This window comes from Onychostruthus taczanowskii, unplaced genomic scaffold (genome assembly GCF_017590055.1).
Source record: "Onychostruthus taczanowskii isolate IOZ18803 unplaced genomic scaffold, ASM1759005v1 scaffold9, whole genome shotgun sequence".
Classification (NCBI taxonomy): Eukaryota; Metazoa; Chordata; class Aves; order Passeriformes; family Passeridae; genus Onychostruthus; species Onychostruthus taczanowskii.
In genome coordinates this window covers 17,317,956-17,339,380 of record NW_024506993.1, presented here as the reverse complement: position 1 = coordinate 17,339,380, position 21,425 = coordinate 17,317,956, and the positions used below count along the sequence as shown (strand labels likewise).

The window sequence follows — 21,425 nt, the reverse complement described above, 5'->3', positions numbered from 1 at the left end:
CCCAGCACTGAGGCCTGCTGAGGACTGAGCTCTCCCTTTCAACACAGCCTGTCAATCAGACAGGCTGGCAGATTGCAAGTCACTAAGATATGCCTGTAAGGAATCAAACTGTCTAGGAAACCTGTCAGCTGACTATTTTTTTTTCATGAGCTTTAAAGGTCCAGATTCTCATTAGCCTATTATCTGAAAGAAAGGAAAGCCAGAGATCGCTTGACCTTTATTTTACCAGGACTTGCTCAGGGGATAGTACCACTACTTTCGCCACAAGTAAGGGTGGTAAATTTTGACTAGAAAACATTCCTAACTAGGCAGCATTTTTTCCTCATCACTGAATTCCAGAAAAATTTTAAAAGGGAAAGAAATAGAAAAGGGGGTGAAGAAATTCTGTCAATACCTCTTAGGCGTTCATGTATCTGTGCTCCAGGATTTTCCACTATGTTCTAGGGATCTCTTACACATTCTAGTGTTACCTTCTTTGATGCCCAACTCCTCCGTGTCTCCAAAGAAGGAAAACTTGAAAGCACTCCACTCCTGGGCTGTGTCATTCTCAGTCAAAGGTCCCAAATGGTCATCTGGGGCAGAGTCCTGTGCATCCTCTTTGTCCCAGGGTATTGCCACAGTCTTTTCCGCTTTGTTCTTTGAAGGTCCAAACAAGTCTTTCAAATCAGCAGCAATATCATAATAGATTTCTTCAGACACTTGAGGCAGTGTCTCACTCTCTTCTTTCTTCTTCCTTTTGGCTTTTCTGAAATGAGATTGTTCAAGGATAGCAAGACAGCACACGTCCTTTTCCAAGACAGCTTCCCTAAGAGCCACCTTGCTCTCAATGTCTCCCTAACCGTATCCAAGCCCATGAAGGAGTGCTTCACTTTCAAGGATAAGCAGTGGGGAAACATCTGAGGTTGGAGTCTAAAGGCAGGAACAAGAGTCCCTTTAAATTAGCCACATCCTTAAGGGACTTGTCCCTGAATACACGGTTACACAGAAATCAAGGTAGCACAGATTTCTTGATCTGATCAATCTTTAGCACAGATTTGTTAAGCTTTTCTCACAGACCTGCAAATCTCCAAGTCCCTGAATTGACCTTTCTGACCTTCAGTGAGGACAGAAAATGGAATACAGCAAACAGATGGACTAGAAAGAAAGATGACAGTACATGTTGGTTTTAGATGTCACAATTTCTATTATATCTTGATTTTAGCAACCAGAGAGAGAACTAAATTAGAATCAGGTCAATCTACACAGTTTCAAACTCCATCTGTTGCTATAACCATTTTTCCATGGGAAGAAACTCAACTGCAGTTAGCAAACTGTAATACTACCTCTCCTTTTCTGTAGCACTTGGTTTCCTTTCAAAAACTGCGTGGTCCTCTCTTGTTGGATCATAACGGAGGGCATTAATATCTCTATAAAATAGAAAGGAAAAGAAACACCAGTGTACAATCTAAATGCCAAAATGAAAGCTACCTTAAAATTTCACAGTCAGAGCAAGATTCACATTAGTTCCTTTACCAAACAACGTCTAAATCGATCCAAAATGTAACTGGCAGTTAGAAAGCACCCTCTAGTCAGTGTCTGGGTCAGGAAATATATAAGGAGAAGTGGATTTAATGAAATTGTGATCTTTCTGATAAAGCATAGCCCTCACTTGTGTGTTATGCAGTGAATTTATACCTTCACCTGATAATCTCTTGAGGAGCTACATAAATACATCTATCCATACAGATGTGGATATATTTCTTCTAGTACCAAACACTGCGTAAATTCAAATAGTCCAAGGAGCAAAAAAACCCAAAACAACACACAAGAACCCTTTATGCCCATCTTCCAAAATTCAAAGGTTTCAGGGTCTTTCAGCTTCCTTCCTAAGCCTTCCTAAACCTCCTTTACTGATAGTGGATGATTCATACTTGAATTTCTTCACACTTGTGACTGTTTTATTTGGCTTGGGCTGCTCCAGGTTGATATTCAGGAGGCTTCCCAGTATTTGCAGATTTTTCTTTTTCTCTGCAGCAAGCTCCTCTTCTTCATCTGCCTTCAGGCTGTTTGTCTCTGCTAAGAGAAAAATAAATACATTCGATTTACTCTGCTAAGCCTGTAATGTGGGATGCATAACATCTACGACAGTATTAGAAGAGCTCACATCTATGAACCCATCACTTCCTTTTATCTTGAAGCTACTTGAAGGTTTTCTGCCTTGCACTGTAGGAAACCCTTCATTAGAAATGTCACAGGCATCTTTTTCATGGCAAAGTCAGAGCACTTATTTAACCCATTCCCTGATTATATCACACAACTGTGCAACCCCCCTACCACTGACAGATGCTCTACACAGGATCCCAGTAAAGCAATAAAGGCTGTTGGAAGGCTCTATGGCCACTAGTAACCAGGAAATGTGATCAGCTTTACCTTCTTCCTCACTGTCACTCTCAAGGAATCGAGCATCCATGCGGAACCTTTCATCAGTGCCAAAGCGAGATTGCATCTGCAGGAGCTGAACAAATGAAACAGATGCTATTAAGCACTGGAGAAGAAAATAATAATTCAGTAACTTTTTTTTTCACTATAACAATGGCAACATACTCTTTATGTTTAGCTTTTGATGCCTTTTCCAGCCATTTCTTTTTTTATGAAGATGACAATGTCAGAGAAACTCCTCCCACTCCCCACCACACATTATGTCCTTTCTTTAAGGGAATTCTGTTTTAAGTTCATAAAAATCATATTCAGCAAGAATGAAAAGACACAGGTTATATTCTTCTGAAGTGGTGCTATGGAGACCTAGAGGAAAACTAAATTACAGTAATGGCTTCACTCACTTTTTCACCAGCTTTGCCTTCAAACTGGGGCTTAATTTTGAATCGCTCATCATCCGTATCCTCTTGCTCATCCTCACTGCTCTCAAACAGTCTGCCCGAAGGTTTGGCAGCTGACTTATCCTTTGTTACACAAACAGAAAAAAAGAGAAAAGCAGTTGTTCACATAAGTTTGAGGATGTAAAACAGTACCAACTTTGTTCATGTGCTCTCCAGTTTAGCTGAAAAAGCAGATTTCTTGCACAACCAGCTCCCTTCCTGATCAATGTGCTTCATATCTTACCTTGTCCACACACCTTGTACAATTCTGCTTTACAGTTACGACTATTCAGTTTTACCACAGGCAAAATACCCATGCAAAGGAAAACTCAGGTGTTACAATATGAGATAGTTTGGTATAAAAATTCAACTTTCTGATTATGTCATACTGATTTTTTTCCCAGTAACACTTACTTCTCCATGCCCATTTCCCAGATTTGCATCCTTTTTCAACATCTCATCCACTTCAGCTTTGTCTTCCACATCGGAATCGAATATGATGTGTTTGTGCTGTCCTGCTGGCTGCATGTCCTAGGGAAGAGTCAGCTGTCAATCAAACACATCCAGTACCTGCTGTGCTCAGACACGACTATCTGAAAGATGTTTTCATGACACAAAATGAGGAACCTGCTACTCCTCTTGCAACTCTACTGGTATTCCAGAGAGGAGGTACGCAGCATTTTGCATACTCTGAAAATAAAACTGGCAACGTCATTAGAGATTCCAGATTATGATTTTAAAACATTTTACTCCACATGTATTAATTACCCTCTTCCTTGTATTGTGTACTATTCAAGTAGAAGTTGTAATTACCAGATTTGAAAGGGCTCCTTGAATGAGTTTCTTCTGTAATTCCCTCTCTCTCTGTCTCTCTTCCAGAGCTGCCAGTCTCCTCTGGTTGTCCTGGAGCTGTTTCTCTATTGTACTGGGCTCCTTTGAGGCAGCAGCTCGAAGACAAAGCTCCTTATCTTCCAAAAGGCTTGTGTTCCCATTCCCACCTTTATTACCTTCACATTCTGGGTTTTTTTTGCTCGTATTCCTCTTTAATGTTTTGGAAAGCAGTTTTGGGCTCTTCAGCTGCTGTTTAACGTGCTCCTGGGCCCCTGCAGCATCACTGTCCATGCCACTGCTCTCATCACCATGATCAGTACTAGCAGCAGCAGCTCTGTGCTCCAAATTTTCGTCTTGTAGAGAACTCACACCTTTGTTCTTCCCTTGCAAATGAGGCCTGGAACCAGGCTGAAGTCTCTGACCTGCTGAGGAGGCAGCAGCTGACAGTTCCTCATGCTGTTCAAAATGCATTTTGTGTCCCTTTTTGTTGCTGACTTCAAGTGAACACAAGAGATGGTTCTTTGGCTGATTTTTAGACGACTCCTCCCCAAAATAAGATGCACAAGCTTCAACTCCCAAGCTTTCTACAGACTTCTTCTTTAAGCCAGTGCTGTCCTTACTTAACTCTTTTACACAAAGGGACCCCATTCCTCTGAAGGGCTGATATTTCAAATGTGAATTATTCTGTCCCTTGGAGCTTTCCTCAACAGCATCCTCCTCCCCTGCTAGAATATCAGCCAGCACATCTTCGGGACAGATGTTTTTTTTTTTAACTGCAGGGTGAAATTTAGGTGGTTTTGATTTATTTACAGTATTATCCTTGGGATTATCTTCAGCACTGGACTGACAAGGACTCTGTTCACTGCCTGACCACTCTGCAGGTGTCCCAGTGTTTTCTGTAGCCAATGCTTTTAAGTCATCCAGGGTAAGGTCTAAGCGGTAACAGTTTTGCATCATAGACTCATAATCAGAGCTGATTTCAGACTCTCCTTTCTCAGACTCTGAACAAGAGCTGTCACTATCACACATCTCTGTTGTACTGCTGGCTGCTGTACTCTGCAAGGCAGCCATTCTGGATTTCTTGATTTTCTCTTTTCTTTCAATGCATTCTTTTTTTAAACTGCGAGGTTTCAGTGAGGAGCCATTTACCACACCACCTTTTTTTTTAGCTAATATTTCTTTATTTTCCACCTTCCCCTGTTTAGAGTCTTCTGGAGTTTTACTTTCAGCAATGATTTCATCTGTATCTGCTGAATCATAACCATTATCAAATTCCACAGTCTCTTTCTCTTTGTTACTTCCTTTGATAGCTTTCTTCATAGCATCCAAATTGCTTAAGGACCAGTGGCTACTGTATTTTAATTCAAAATTATCCCCAACAATTTCCAAGTGCTCATTTTCAGTCTCCACATTTTCAGCTTTCTGTCTTTCTGCCTCTTTCTTTACCATTGCTCTGATCTCCTCTTCAGAATCAATGTCACTATCAGAAACACTGATATTATTTTTGGCTGTAACTCCATTAGCATTTTTAGATATTTTCCCATCCAGTCTCTTTGCTGGAGGCAATTCCAACTCCTCACCAGGTCTGGGTTTTGCTCTGTGGCTGAGCTGGGGTGAGTCTGTGTGTTTGGGACCTGATGGGCACTCAGAGGACAGAGCTGCTCCATTCAGGGCCTCTCTGCCCAGCTGCCTTCGTTTCTCCGGTGGTTTCCTCGTGCCAGGGAATTCCCCTGGCCGCTTCCTGGGCACGCTGTCATCTCCCCCTTCCAGGCTCCAGGTGAGCTGGGATACAGGAGCTGCATGGGCCAGCTCTGGCTCCAGCTTCCTCAGGTTGTGGCAATACTTTGAGGGGTCATACTTCACCAAGTTAGTCTGAGTTAAGGATTTGAAAGCCCCCAGTTCTTTCAGCAGACTCAGGGCTTTACAAACAGGCTGAATTCTGCAGGAAAAGACAGCAAAGAATCCTGTCTCATGCTGTGACCATAAGCCTTTAAGCAACTGAGGGCAGTGTAAACAGCTACTCAAGTCACACAAACTTACTACAGGATTTACTTGGGGGATTCAGTAAATTAAGCTTGACAGGGGAGTAAAAATTAGGACTGTCAAGCAACTGTTTTTCCATATGACAAAAGAAGGGAATTGTGTTCAAGGCCAAACTATCAGAAAAGGATATTTTATTTTTTTGTTGATTCCTGAGGTGCAGGATAGGCAAGACTCTGCCAAACTTTCCAACAACCCATTTCTGAAAGAAAAGAAAAATAATCAGCGTTAAAAAAAAAGAGAGTAGAAGTAACTCTGGAACTAAACGAATTTTTATTTGTGAATAACAAAAACACTAATAAAGACCACATGTGATTAATTCTTTTTTCTTTATTCTTTCTAGTGAGCCCTACCATGCAACTTGGCCAGCCTCCTTCTCAAAAACAAAACAAACCAAAGCCAACCAAAAATTTCTACAACCTACAAACAAAGAGTGATAATAAAGAACTAAATTTCTTTACAAGTGCTATTTTTAGCACAGGGTTTCTGGTTTATGAATTAACAGTGGTACCTACAAAGACAGGTTCACTATTATTTTGCTCTTTTCCCCCTTCTCACAAAAAAAAAAAATTAAAAATCCCTCCAAAACCATTCTGTGCTTTAGCAAACAGTTTTGATAAGTTTGTAGCAAATATAAACTTTGTTGCCTAAATTTGCATGTCAGGTGACTTCATTCTTTCTTTTGCAATTATGGGCAGACCCTGATCCTGTGCTGAAGCCCAACCCAGCCACCAAAAGTTAAGTGGTGCATAGAAATAAGTCCCTTTACAGGCTTTTAAGGGTGACACAACCATATTCCCAGTACAAATGAGGAACAGGGCATTTCCTCATTTCACATGGCAAGAGTAGACAGTATGATCATGATTATTTCATTGCAAAGAATGACAGGAGCCCTCCCCATGTCTACACACGAGGCATTTCCTCAGAGTACTTTCCACAGCTTGGACTGTCACTCTTAATAATGTAGTTTCTTTACACAAAGCATAAATTTGGCATGAATTTAGATGCAATGAGCTTGCTTTTTGTTGTCTTATTTCTCTTATATGTAGCCATGACATTTTATGAAAAATCCTCTGGTAGGATTTTTCTCCTATTCTAGCTGAAGAGCTTCAGGAAAGAAATGTAAACAGTAACTCTCTGCTGCTGTGGAATGCAACAGGTGCAGCTGTGATTGGTGCATGTTGGTTGTTTCTAATTCATGGCCAATCACAGCTGGCTCAGACTGAGAGTCACAAGCCTTTGTTATTCATTCCATTCCTGTTCTTTCTAGCCTTCTGATAAATCTTTTGTCTCTATTCTTCTAGTATAATTTTAATATAGCATGTTAATATAATACATATCATAATAGAATAAAACACTTCTACATCTACCCCACCATACCTTATGATCTGGCACCTCTGTACCTGGTACTGCTCTCATGTGGAAGTCCACAACTCCCTTTTTTTTCAGTGATTCCAACAGACACATTTGGTCATTTCTCTGTGTTTTTTCTTTCTGCAGCTTTGCTTCCTCCCTCTCCATGGCCAGCCTGTACCAGAAAGCACATGACCCATGGAAAAAGGTGCAGAATTGGAGCTGGCAGTGATCCCCTCCCACAAAACAGCAGCCACTCACTACTCAGGGAATTAACACCATCACCTCTGAGGGAATAATGATGCAAAATGTGTTACAGCATCAAAGGTAAACCAACAGACCAGAGAGTCTATCAAAACTGAAACAATAAGAGTGTACAAGATGAAAGTAAAGCCATAACATTATCAGATAAGCAGAAAAAAGGCAGTTTTAGCAACAACATACATTTGAAAAGATTGATTTCTACCTGTGCAAAAAGCTTTCTTTGGCCAACTCAATTTGCAGTGTCCCACCTTTCCATTTTGTTTTATTTAAAACTGACATGCCTGCAAAACAAAGATGAGAAATGAGTATTTTCTACATAAAAAACAACAGCCCATCACAGACTTCACTAGGCCTCCTTCTATGGCAGCCTGAGGTTCCCTCAGCATGACCTTACACCTGACTGCTCACTTGGGTTAGGGCTGTATCTGATAGGGCCAACATCCAAACCTTAACCCAGCAGGTTTACATCCCAAACTGAAGTTCTCCCTTCAAAAGTGCCTAATGGCAGCATTCCCCAGACCCAGGGGCACACTGCAACAGAAGCTTTACATCAGCTCTTCCTCTGGGTGTCCTCTCACAGAAATCAGTTTCAGTGTTTTATAGGTCTGATGAAAGCACATGAAGCATAAAAGGCTTAGAACAAACAAATAGGGTTCCCAGAGCAGCTGTGGCTGCCCCATCCCTGGAAGTGTCCCAGGCCAGGATGGACAGGGCTTGGAGCAGCCTGGGACAGTGCAAGGAGTCCCTGCCATGGCAGGGGGTGCAATGAGATGATCATTAAGGTCCCTTCCAAGGCAGACCATTCTCTGAGTCTCTGAAACTCACAAATCACCTACTTCAGTCACAAGGAATCTTTTCCATCTGCTCACAGCAATTTCTGAAAACTTCAGCAAAGCAGCTTCCACAAAACTGCAGCTTAAAGAAAATAAAATCAACCTGACAAGAAAATGAAAGAGTCTCTACCGTGACCACAGCTGGATGTGACAACATGAGATGAGCTATCAGCAATGCAACTTGGCTGAAAAGCATAACTAAGCAAAAAAAAAAAAAACAACAAAAAACCAAAAAAGTACTTACACTTTTTCAGATCTGCATCAGAAATGTTGACACTGATGTAAGCAAAAGTTTTCGTAGGATTCCCTGATCAATGACAAACATTAAGTTAATTTTATATAGTTTCAGCATTTCTTTTAAAACTGAAGTGTCTCTAAAGCAAAAATTCCATTTCACACTCCAAAAAGAAAAGTAAATAACTTTTAAAAGATGAAAGAAAACCATTACCCTGATCATCTTTCATGGTAATAATCTCTGTGTCCAATACACTCCCAAACTTGCCAAATCTTTCTTCCAGCTCAGCCTTGGAAACCGTATGGCCGAGCCCTCCCACATAGAGACGTTTGGAAACCCGCTCCTTCTCCATGCTGCCAAGCCCAGGGGTCACACCAGAACACACACTCTGTTCCTCTGCAAGGAGACAAAACAGTTCAGTGACACTCACGGAAAGTAACGTGATTAGAAAAACGAATCGCGGACAAATCAGTGCGTTAAAAAGCCACGAAGCACCTTGTGAGCAGAGCACTCCTTTGAGTTGCAGTGGGTAACACGCTCTGCTCCAGAGCGGCGACAGCAAACCCCGCGCTGCTGCAGGAAACCAGAGCTCAGGGGTTTCTTAAAACACTGAACCATGTAACTGTATGGGCGAAAATAAGCGCAAACGGCTCTTTACAACATATCCCAAGGGTTCCCTGCTGCGGAAGCCCAGCACAGCACAGCACAGCCCAGCCCAGCCCAGCCCAGCACAGCCCAGCACAGCCCAGCACAGCCCAGCACAGCCGTCCCGGGAGATGCCGAAGGACGCCCGACCCCGCCGCCCCCGACCCGGCCTCACCGCCGCCATGTGCGAACCTCGCAGCGCCACCGCCTTACCTTCCCCCCCGCAACTCTTCCCAGCCCTCACTCGAAAGAAAGGGTTCCGCCTCCTGGTGCCGCTGGATTCTGATCGGCTGCTCGCCTCTGCTGGGTTCCTGTTTCCAGCCGGCCAGGTGTGGTGGGAACACGGGGGCTGGGTCTTGTGACAGCGGACGCTTTGAAAGTGACTAACGAGGAAGAAAAGCGGGGGTGTTTTCCGGAACTCGTGAGCAAAAATTAAGGCGAACAAGGGAACAGCCGACAAAGCAAGGCTTTTATTGCTTTCATTTATGATAAAGACCTTGGGAATTATCCCCTAGCAGCTCTCTTGTTCGGCAGGGAGGAGAAGCGAGGCGCGGCCGGAGCCACCCGCTCGGGCAGCAGCTGTGGTAGCGCCCAGGCTCGTGGGTTGGCGCGCGGTTCGAAAAGCGCGGGGCGCGCGCGCCGGGTCTGAGCGCTCCCTTCCCCTCAGCGCCCTGAGCGCCGCCCTCCCGTCCGTGCCGCCCGCCCGTCCGTGCCGCCCGCCCGTCCGTGCCGCCCGCCCGTCCGTGCCGCCCGCCGCCGCTCCTCTCTCCGGGCCGGGTGTCCGCGGCTGCCGGGGCTCCCGGTTGCGGTGCTCGGACATCCGTTCCGCCCCTGGGGCACCTGCGAGCCTCGGCGCGGGTCGGCCCCGGCTCCTCGGACGAGTCGCGATTTCAGCACCGCCCTGCGAGGGTCGGAAGGTCCGCAGGGAAGCAGCGGACACGGAACGCGCAGGTTCGGTTCTCAAACGCTCCCAGCTCCTCCTGGGGCAGCATAAAGTCAAATACTCGGAGCTGTAAACAGGCAGGTACGTAGAAACGTGAAAGATGTGCTGTTAGTGCAAAACATTTATGGATATACACACGTATGATATATAAGAGGAGAGTGGTTGTTAGGGTTTTGTTTTACTTGATTCAAGAGTAGGTATTTTGTTCTAGATATAAAATATTTGAAGTCGCAATTAGCCTTTGAGTCTTCTGCCGCCTAGTGAAATCCTTGAGTTTAAGTAGCTGTAAGTAGTTTATGTCTCCTGTTACTGCAGTTAAAAGAGGGATCAGCTGACCTGGGGTAACATTCTGGCTGTGGTAATGTTTTTCTTTTTCACACTATACTCTTTATTGTGACCATGACTTTCTTCACCATATCCAGTCCAAAAAAATCTGGTGAGGACTGGGTGATTATTTAATTGCATATGCTTCCTTTACTCACTAAGCAAATTTTTAATGCAAAGTGTGCTTTTGATGTTGTTTTCTTATGTGTGTTATAAAGGCACTGCTTCCTAGGAACTAATAAATAAACTAATAAAATCCAATATCCCCCTTGTCCCCTTTGACTGAACAATGTTAGTGTGGAATTTGCACACCACATAGAGTAGGGGTGGTTTAAAATATTTTACACGCCCCACATTTTAAACCACCCTACACAGAGTAAGGGTGGTTTAAAAACACACAAACTAAATGTTGGGTTTTTCTTGGTCAAAAGTATTAGCACATTAGTTTTGAGCTGCATACATCTTCCACACACTTCTGAATGTGTTGTAGCTAGGCTGAATGTCAGATTATTATTCTTCCTGAAAACTGAGGTTTATTTTTTAAATTATTGGTGAAACATGTTTGCAATTAGTGTCCTGCTGTTTACTCTGAAGGTAGATTGTGTTAGGAGCAGCTGTGCCTCGTCTGCCCAGGTGAGTTGTTAGGTCAATTGATCAAAGCTGGGTTCTGCTTTTGTATCTGATTGCAGTTGGTTTTTACCTGTGGAACAGCTTGTTGTTGTGTTACAGCAAATGTAAAACAGCTGAGTGCCCTCCTGGATCAAATAATGACTAATTAAAAAGGTACTTAAAGCCTTTGACTGCATTAGATCCCTGGTTTAACTTCTGTCTCTGGAGGTTGGCAGTGCTCTGTATCTTGAAACAATTGCCTCATGTTATATTTGTGTTTTTAAAAAATTGATTCCGTGTTTGTTCCTGAGAAAAATCCTTATTTCGTTTTATGCAGTGATTCTGAGAAATGGACGAGGGCGTTTTTCAAGCTTATGAAGAGGAAATCCAGGCACTGGAAGAAGAAATTAGGCTGTTGACAGAAGAGTATGAAGATATGCAACAAGAATCCACCTTCTTTTCTGATGAGGAGATACTGAAGTCAATGTATGCTTTTTTTTCATTTGTTACATTAATAGGATTTCTTTGTCAAAATTGTTTGGGATAAGCTTTTGCCTCTATGTTAGGACTTTCCTTATGTTAGTAAATGCAAAACTCCATGGATAAAATGAGTCACTTATATGAGTAAAGGCATCTTACTTGCATGTTTTTGCACATTTCTCAAAATGGACTCTTGCACCTCCAGACTCGGAATAAAAGCTGTGTCTACCTGGTAGTGAATGGAAAAAGTTTATGTAAGTTAGAATAGTTTACTGTTTCCAGCAATGTGATCCAACTGAAACTTGACTCCTTGGAAACTGCTTTGGGTCTGAAAACCATCAGATCCCATTACTAATGCCTTTTATTTAATGATATTGCTGTACTGACATGTTATGTCTGGGTATTTTGCCCTTTTGACTTTAGTTTTTTTTTTTCTATTCTAGAAAATCGTTCCAAACAGAAACTCAGGGAAAAACCAAGGGACATGAATCTCCATCAGACCTGATAGCTCAGCTTGAAAGTCTAGAAACAGATCTCTCATTTTTAATGGAATTTACTGGCTTTCATTTCACAAGTCATTCCAAGAAAACAGTGGAAAAAAGTAAGCAGTTTTGTGCCCTTCACTGAGCGTACTGGTTGCAGTTCATCTGCAAATCTCTGTTCTAATTGGCTGTTAGCAGAAAGACAATTACTTTGAAATACAATAAGATTTGGTTCGTTGACAAAATAGTAAATATTGTACTTTCCTTCATGGGAAAGAAGCAGAACTACAATTGTGCTTTGCATAGAGGGAAAGTGGAGTCAGTTGTTGGTGTTTTTTAGCATGTTAAACCTCTTTACATGAGGAATGGTAATAGTTGGTACTTTAAATACAACTAAGGGAAGAAATGCAGTAGTGATTGAATAGAAGTGTAATTGATTACTTTGTTAACTTGATTTTATAACAGCTCAAAACAGGACGGTGCAGAAGCACAGATTATCAGGGAGGTGTCACTCCCTGTCTTTTCAACTGGAATTCCAGCTTCTTGAAATGCAGGTAAGGGTCAATGTATGCTTTAAATAAAAAACAGCTACCAAACAAAACTTCAAATGGAAAATGTCACTGCTGCCTTTTCCAGCTGAAACCTTCAACTGTTTCATCTAAGTTTCAGTGTGTTCTTTTGGCTTTTTAACATCTGGACTCAACTTAGGACTTCTGTGTGCATCTGAGCAAGATAGTTGCTAGTAGATAAGTCAGGTTGAGTGTTGAGCCATGAAGTGGTTCCTGTAGAATTATTTATGTTGGAAAAGACCTTCAAGATCAAGTCCAGCTGTTAACCCAGTACTGCCAAGTCTTTATCACTTTTCCTTCCCAAAAGGTGCTCCCTGCAGGATGCTCTTACAGACTGACACTGAGGTAAAGCCCTGGGAACACTTGGTGTCCTTCAGCTCTGCCAGGTGCCCACTAGGCCCTGACCCAGCACAGGTTTCATCCCACACAGCACATTCTATAGTCACATATCTTATTTTGGAAACTGGAAGATGCCAAATGTTACCCCTCTGGAAGAAACTGAGGAAATGCTGAAACACTACAAACTTCAGCAGCTCTCTATGTTGGTTTGGGTTTGGCTTTTTTCCCTTTGATTATATTTGTGTGGGCTTGGTTAATGTGAGTAGTCAATGCAGCACTGCCACAAGTTACACCAAAGACTGCAGATTTTCTGGAATGCAGCTCTTTCATAAGACTATTCTTAGCACAGAATTCAAGATGCTAAGCAAAGGAAAACAGTTTCTACCCCAATTTGCAATAACATTTTTCTAACACTGTTGTACTTTGTAATGGTATTTCTAACATCACAAAGACTTGGTTTTTCAGCTCAGCTTTAAAGTTGTTTGGTGGCTGGTTTGTTTTGTTTTTTTTTAATTTAATGAGAGAGGACTGAGAGTGAACAGTGAAGATGGCTTTCCTATTCTTTAGAAAAGCCATATTATGGATTTGGGAATTGAATATTTAGGTAGCCATACGTGGATTTTATCCTTTGAAACTGCAAGAGTTCAGCTGAATGAGCAACATCTGAAGTCCATTTGTGACTTAAAACTTGTGGTCTTCATGATGCCTCTCTACATTTGCATGTGTAAAACTGAACTTAGAATGTTTCTCAGCTGCATCTCCTGCAGCATGATGACATCTTTTGGGGGGTCAGTGGGGCTCAGAGGGGTTACTGGGTGTTAAATTCACTGCCGATGGTTTCGGTGCTTAAAGCCATTGCACCACTGAGCGGCAGCACTTGGCTGCCTAACGTCTAAAATTTGGGCTACTTTGAATGCTGATGAGATAGGGAATACCAGGTGTATATATACTTTAAAACCCTCACTTCAGCTGTAAAAGCATAATTTTGAGCTGTTTTTTGCTTTTTTTTTTTTGTTTGTTTTCTAAAGTACATCATACTCAAAATAACCTGTCCTGCCATTAGCATGGGCAAGGTAGTGCAGTTATTATAACCAGTTTCACCTGTCCTGAGGAGTAAAAGCTGGTTTTGGGAAGTGCCCAGCAGGTAACAGGTCTGTTGGTATGCAGCAGAAGATCAGGAATCTTATTTTCACAGTGTTAAATGTAGGCATTTATTCTAGTAGTGAAGTCACAATAGAGTTAACTCAGCTCCATAGTACTAAGTATTAGGAGAGGACGTGAGCTTGAAAATCAGCCAAAACAAGTCTAAGCCTTTTGGGAAAGCAATCATTTAAAAAGAGTTTCTTTCTTGTGCAGAAATTTCCTTTTAAATATTTTTATTTGGCCCCACAATGGCATTTTAGCATGTTAGTAACCCCCCCACATTGGTAAACCAGTCCCTTCAGAAGGTGGCATGTTAGCTTGTGACTGCTGGCAGCTTCTCCACAACTCCATCCCCCTGTTGAACCTTGTGCTCTAAGCCTAAAATGATTTTTCCTGATGTTATTTAGTACATCCACTAATCTCTGTAGTGCCTTGCTGTGCTTTTCCCATCTTTAGTGATGGCAGTGTCAGCAGGGCTTCTGCCCAAGCAGTACAGGGACTGCTGAGATGTGTGTGTAGTGCTCTCTTGCCATTCCCATTTGCTTGTAGTGACTTGGTATAAGAAGTTTAAAGTGAAGCGTTTCCTGTGGTCTTCAAACCATGATTTTAAGCTTTTTCATTCACTGTTATTAAATCCATTACTTTGGTGTGCTCAAGAATGTATAGAAAAGAGAATTAACTTCTTTTGTGGCTTCATTTCTACTCTGACCACCTGTTCTCATTCTTTAACAACTTATTAATTAACTTAGAATAATTTTATTATCCCACATATATTTCTGAGTAACAGCGATTGTAAAAAAGGACAATATTTTGAGACAAATGATAGGGTTTAAAATTAAAAAAAAAAAAAAAACAACCCAAAACTAACAGATAAAACCTGCTCAAGACAGTGATTGCAAAAAAGGACAATATTTTGAGACAAATGATAGCGTTTAAAATTTAAAAAAAAAACCAGCCCAAAACTAACAGATAAAACCTTATATGTGAATTTTCTGGTACATGTGGCAGCTCAAGGTTGTGTTGGAATATGAGAAGAATCTTAAAGAAGTGGGATTGATGTGAAAAGTAATGAACCTTCCTTTATATATATATTTTTTCTATGCTGACAAACTCAGGTGTTAATCCAAAAGCCTTGTGTGGCTAATGGTGCTATTCTTGAAATGAAAGAAACTGTTCACACGCACAAACTGTAGTTTTAAAAATGCTATTTTAAGGTTTATAGTAGTTAGCATTAATATCTACTTTTTTCTATATTTTTATATGCAAATAGACACATTTTTCTCCTCACCAGAGCAATTTCTAAAATATTTCATTGTTACTTCTCCAACCTAGAACAATGAGAAAGTGTCTGCTGTTGTTAGTGATCTCAGCATTATAATGGAATCCAGAGAAGATTCAAATGTGAGCAAGTTTGTGTCACGGTAAGATGGAATGTTTTGCTCAAGGCAAGTTATTGTGTGGGATATGGGATACTAAATGCAGTACTGAGTTTTCATGAGAATTGCTGGCAGCCTGTGTCTTTATGAGACATTTATTTATCCTTAGTGCAGCCTGAACACTTCCCATCCCTTATCTGTATCCTGGAGAAAAGATGAAAGGCATGTGATTTTTAAGATCTAGAAGGACCATTACAAATTCATGTTAAACAGGGCCAGGTTTTGGATTATAGTGTGTTTTAGCTGTTTGAAGAGAAAAGAAACATGATAATCTCAGCTATTACATTTTAATTAATATAATTGTTCTTCAGGTGTGTACGTGAGCTGCAGTGTGGGTAATGCCTAAGGTGCACATCCAGAACCCCTCTCCAGTATTTGCCTGTTTCAGATTCTCAGCTCTCAATTCTATTTTTCTTGTTGGCAACAGGATTTATTTCACTGATATTTTTAAAAAGTACAACTTAAAAACATGGGGTAGTGTATTTGTGCAGTGGCTTAAGAAAAATTAACATACTAAAATGTATGAATTAATGCTGTTTTTAATTATTTTCTGGAGTTTGCCAAATTCTTGTGGTAACATGATGAGTAAATGATCAAATTATTTGTCTGCAGCATTCGACTGAATTCTGCTAGCAAGCTGTTCTGAGAACAAATACATTATCACTGAGTCATTGATTTAATTATTTTGGTTTTTATTATTTTTAGGTGGGGGAGGGAGAGAAAGGGCCAACATATGGGTGAAGAGAGAGGTCTATTGAGTTACTTCTGGCTTCAGTAGTCTCTACTGAAAACTATTTTACTTAAAGGCTTTGAGATTTCCCTATAAATCTACTAAAGCTTGTGATGAAACTGGGAAGAACAGTTGACTGCTCTCAAGAAGTGGGATTTACAAGAGGAAATTGTCCTGTTTTAGTCATGAGTATTGTGACAGCAGAAGTGTATTGGAACTTAATAGTCACACTGGAAAGAAAGGTGTTGAAGCAGTGGCAGACTTTATTTCACCCTGGCTGGGGCACTGCTCTCTTGTCCTTTTTCACCTTGTGCCAGTACTCACAAATAAGCACAAGTTTTTCTGAATGATAGAAGATGTCAACAAAGCAGGCAGTGTTTTCTCCTGACCTCCCTTTGCACGTGCCCCCTGTTGGCCTTGTGTCTGTAGATACCCTTGCAGCCACGTGGCCAAGAGGATCAATGGGATCAATAGATTGAAAAATACTTTTGGGGGTGGGGAACAACCCAAGCTTGTTCCCCATAACACCTACAAATTCCACTTTTCCTGTGTGCTTTGTCCTGGCCACAGTGTGTGCTGCCAGTGTGAGGCAGTGAGTCCATGGCTGATGCTGGCAGTGCCTGTTTGAGAGCACGCCCTGTTCCATTGAGTCTGATCTCCCTTCAGGGCCTGTTTTCTCAATCCCCTTGCTGGGCTGCTCCTCATTTCTTTTTCCAAGTTGCAATCCCCTCATGTCCAGTCTCAGACTTTTCCCAACTTGCCCTTTGTTCTTTAATCTGCTCCTAAGATTCCTACCTCCTTCCCTTCTTTTCCCTCCATTCCTGGCCAGCTGAATCTGGTTTCCTGCTGTTTTGTTCATTTTCAGCCTCCCTACCAGTTTGTTTTCTTCTCTTGCTTCCTTGGTCCAGTCTTGCCAAATCCATTGTCTACTTCTGTTCTGTTTTGTCTCCTGGCTGGGATTTTTTCCTCCCCAGTTTTCTAATTTATTTGGCTACGGTTTTTTTTTTTCATAATACGTGTCAGAAAAAGGTCTTTAAGAACAGCAGAGTTAAAAACCTGGCATTCAGTTCCTGCTTTGGAAGAAAATAGGGAAATGATGGAGCACTTGAACCAACATATTTTCAAATGAAGCAAATTCAGCAGTCTGCAGGTACTGCTGTAATATGTAAATGGTACATCTCTGTATAAAAATTGTACATTTTTTACAAGTGGATATATTTTATATAATTTCTTAATTATTTTGTGACAATAACAGATGTATGCAAATGGAATCACAATATTTTGTTGTCTTTTTTTGGATTTCACGTGCGTCCCCTTTGGACCACTTATCACTTATGTTGTACTTTACTAGTGTTGAGAACCACAGCAGCTAAAAAAACTCTTGACGCCCCATTAATTGCTGGGAGAGTTCACCTTTGCATGGGTTACTTAGGCAAAAGAGATTTTAAGCAGTATGAAAATTGCTCTTACTTTTTATTAACTAGATGAAATCTATAAGTCAGAGTGCAGGATTTAGGAAATATGCATTATTTTAAATGCTGCATGGGCAAAGTCCCTTGGAAATGAAGGGAAGCAGGAATTCTCCCCCCCAGCTTTGAGTCATGCTTTGCTTTTCTATGCTGATGTAGGAAGTCTTGCATTCTGCAGTGAGTTAAAATAAATTTTCTCCCTTAAAATACATAAAGGAACACGTTAAAGGAGGCTTAGGTACTCTTACAACAGTTAAATGTCCTATATGCTTGTGTGTTTTGTTGATATTTTGTGAAAGTGAAAGGGTGTTTGGATGAAGAGCCCATGATTTTAATGTGACAGAGTTACTCTCTGCCTGAATAGCCTTTTAGCTGCTTTTGGATGACTTCTCTGTAACATGGATGCTGGCATTGGAGACAGGTATTTTCTGCTCCAAGTGGATTTTTGTAATGCTAAATTCTTTCAAAATAAAAAAAAAAACCTTGAATTTTATCATCCACTCTCTTACTACCTTGTTATTTTATACCATGTTTCCTTGGTATTTTAGCATTTGGTGTAGTTGACTTCAGCAGGAGGAACGAGGCTAATTTGGGCTAATTAGGAATTGGTGTTTATGGGTAGATTTGATGCTGTGAGAGTTCACTGAACTGGTGCTCTTATGCTGTCTCTTAGTTTTTTGCCAATATGGATTTACATACAGCTGTTTTTGCCAACATATTCCCCCTTTCTAAACACTGAGTTCAGTTTTCTATCTTGAATTTAGCCAGTGCTATGTGAGAAAAGTACATCCTCAGATATATTGATTGACTGACTTCTACATTTGAAACTGCTTCTTTGAGCTTCTACCCAAAACTTTTTCTTTCTGTTGATGATCTATCCTTGAAATTTTTTATCTGCTGCATCACCTAAAAACGATTTTGAGACAAAAAAGGAAATAAACTAAAAACCATGCTCAAACAAGGTCACAGTGTCTGTGATAGCATTTTAAATAGCATAAACATGGATATTTATAAAAATTGCCAAGTTCTTCAAAAAGAATTTCAAGTGTGTAGTTTGGTAACAAAGCTTTGTGTTGTCCTGTTCCACAAGTGGAGATTGAAAAAGCCCAGTGCAGTTTGTGTGGAATCTGTTCTCCAGGCATGGATGTGGGCAGTTGTTACCATGGGTCCACAGTTCATATTGAATGTGTAGACTTTCACATGTACAATTCAGATTTGTGGTTAAAAACAGCTCCCAGACCAGGGCTAATGAGCTATTGTAAATGAGTGTCTGTGTCCTTCCAGGGACTCACTTTTCCCAGTGCTGCCAGCATTTTTTTCATCTTGGCCTGATTTTGTTGGCAGCTGTGACTACTGTGGTAACTTCCTTTAATGATGCTGTTCTTTCCAGGCTGGGATAAAACTTGTTTGGCTTTTCTTTCACATTTTCAATATCTGAGTGACCTTAATGTATTTTTTCCAGTTTCTTTGTGTAACTGGTTAAAGTTTGCTGTTCTGTATATTAAATAGAGCAGGATTGAAAGCACAGTTCTCCCTGGGAAGGCTGAACTGACTTGGTAATCCACTGCTGGCAGCCATTCTGTGAATGCCTCAAGTTCTACTCTCAGCTGTTCTGAAAATCCAAAAAGAATAGCTAATCTCAGAATGGATGTTAGAAGTAAAATTTACATTGGAATTTAAATACTCTAACTTCCTGAAGTGTTCTCAAACATCAGTCAGGTATCTTCCTCAGTCAGGTTTTGTAAACTTGTAAAATCCTATATTAGTAGCCAAAATAAATATTTGTACTTCCAAAACAGTGCTTGCCAGGTGTGTGTTGATGATGGCTAATAGTCTGTGACTTCATATCAACAATGACAAAGCCTTTCACCCTTATGTTTAAATAATCATGTTACTTCAGATATTCTGATGTGGTTTTTGTGGAGTTCTGCATCCTTTGCATTCTGGCTGCATTTGTTTAGTGAAAACTGCACACCCTTTATGAGGGTTTTTTTTTCCTCTTTTCCCCAACAATCCTGCATGTGTGATTTGCTGCCTAAGTTTGTCACCTTACATTGTCTCTTTTCCTTTCTTCATCCTGATTCTCACTAGAAATTCAAAAAGTAAACATTTATATCTATCTTTCCCTCACACTCCCCCCCAACATAAGAAGGAACATGGACCTGTTGGAGCAGGTCCAGAGGAGAGTGAGGAACATGTTCAGAGGGCTGAAGCCCCTCTGCTCTGGAGACAAGATCACATCAAGATTTAACTGTCTGACAAAGTTTTGGTTCAGATGCCCTGTGTCATCAGGCCTCCTTTCCTAGTGAAGCTGCAAGGTTAATCTTGAAAAGCTGAATGTCATGTGGGCAGAGGCAGGTAACATGAAATGTAGAGTTAGTTGGCTAGGACAAAGATTTTGGGAATATTTGAAGGTTACTGATGCAGTTTGGGAAATCTTACCATTTTGCAGGTTCGGGTTTTACTACGCAACATCTTAGAATTTATTTAGAAAACAAGTTGAACAAGAATAAAATCAAACTAAGATTTTGCAGGTGGCTACTTTGTTCCCACATTTTACATATAAGACAAACACTAGAAACACTGGTTTAGGAATGTGTTCTTCAACCTCTTTTTCAATCATTACACTACAGCTTTTTTTTCAGCTTTGTCATTCTTATTTTGGGCAATTTCTACTTCATATTTAAACAATACTAATGAATTTTTTTTGAAGTGTGAATTTTAGGCCATCTAGTTGATACATCTGATTATGAGTGGGTTAAACAATATATTTTTGATTTATAGCACTGAAGAGCTTGGAGATCTTCCAACATTTTTCAGAAGCCTTTCAACCTATGCTGAGTGGCATGAACATCGTAGATGCACCTTCCACCATTTCAAGGTAGTGTCTATCAAGCCTTCATTTATTAGTACAATATTTATTGTTTTAAGGAGTTTAGTAAGACAGAGCGTTGGAAGTGAAACTGGCTGTCTTTAGCATAATACAGGATCTTACTTTTGTATGTGGTGGTGAAGAGAGTATGAGCTAAAATTTGTGCTGTGTTTGAGGGGCAATTGAGCAGCAATTGCTGTGGTCCTCATGGGTGGAGGAAAATAAGACTGTGCCTTTCTGTGAAGGAGTAAGACAGTTTGCTTTGGTATTATATTTTATTTTTATTTAAAAAAAGAAAAAGAAGAAATTAAAAGAAAATAACACTTGTAGTCTTTGGCATATAAATGTTGGTTTTGAAGGATTAGATCTGTTTCTCTTGAAGATGTGTCAGCATATGTTTGGATGACAGCACTTTCAGTTCTGGAGTGTTTTACTTGTGTGGGAAATAAACTGTTCCTCCCTCCTAACTGGAACATAGTATTTGAGCTTAGTTTTAAATTACCGGTATTTGGCTTGTTTGTTTTGGCTTTGTGCTGGTTTTAAGATAAACAACTAATTCCTTGGAGTAAAAATACTACAGTCTTACAGACACAAAACATCTTACATGATGCTTTATGTTAGAGAAGGATGTTTAGCTGCTTAATTGTTTGTGGTTTCTTGGCTGAGTTTTACACACGTCAAGAATTTACTGTCATTAAACTCGACACCATCTTTACTTTTCAGATGTAGTATCAAGTGGGAAGTGCATAATTTCCTATTTTTTCAGTCTTTTAGGCCTTTGAGTTCTGTGCCGAATTAATCAATTTCTATTATCCAATCAACCAGAAAGGAAAAAAGAGTTCTGTTTTCTGATAGCACTAAAAAAAACTCCAGTCCTCAGCTGAGCAATGAACTGGCATTGCCTGATCCTGCTGGCTTTTGTCTAAGGGTTTTTCTCTAATCCCTCCATAGAAAAGGTAGAGCACCAAAAGCT

General features: G+C 40.7%; 2 protein-coding genes across 2 annotated transcripts in view; one reads left to right on the top strand and one right to left on the bottom strand.

Annotated features, from left to right (window-relative positions):
• Positions 1 to 405: 405 nt before the first annotated feature.
• NOL8 (nucleolar protein 8) lies at positions 406 to 8,987 on the bottom strand. Its single transcript, XM_041425959.1, has 13 exons — positions 8,907 to 8,987; positions 8,625 to 8,807; positions 8,421 to 8,483; positions 7,546 to 7,624; positions 7,107 to 7,254; positions 5,860 to 5,928; positions 3,669 to 5,552; positions 3,270 to 3,386; positions 2,820 to 2,939; positions 2,410 to 2,494; positions 1,911 to 2,055; positions 1,323 to 1,406; positions 406 to 745 (listed from the first exon to the last, which is right to left on the bottom strand). The coding sequence occupies exons 2-13, from the start codon at positions 8,761 to 8,763 to the stop codon at positions 406 to 408; spliced, it is 3,273 nt and encodes a 1,090-aa protein (XP_041281893.1). The 5' UTR covers positions 8,764 to 8,807; positions 8,907 to 8,987.
• Positions 8,988 to 9,995: 1,008 nt separating this feature from the next.
• Positions 9,996 to 21,425, top strand: part of LOC121347438 (centromere protein P) — a 112,230-nt gene continuing 100,800 nt past the window's right edge. Inside the window, exons 1-6 of the mRNA XM_041426094.1 lie at positions 9,996 to 10,080; positions 11,270 to 11,418; positions 11,856 to 12,013; positions 12,360 to 12,448; positions 15,278 to 15,366; positions 20,365 to 20,461. Of these exons, the coding sequence (XP_041282028.1) occupies positions 11,282 to 11,418; positions 11,856 to 12,013; positions 12,360 to 12,448; positions 15,278 to 15,366; positions 20,365 to 20,461 (570 nt within the window). The 5' untranslated portion in view covers positions 9,996 to 10,080; positions 11,270 to 11,281. The remainder of the gene's footprint in view (positions 10,081 to 11,269; positions 11,419 to 11,855; positions 12,014 to 12,359; positions 12,449 to 15,277; positions 15,367 to 20,364; positions 20,462 to 21,425) is intronic.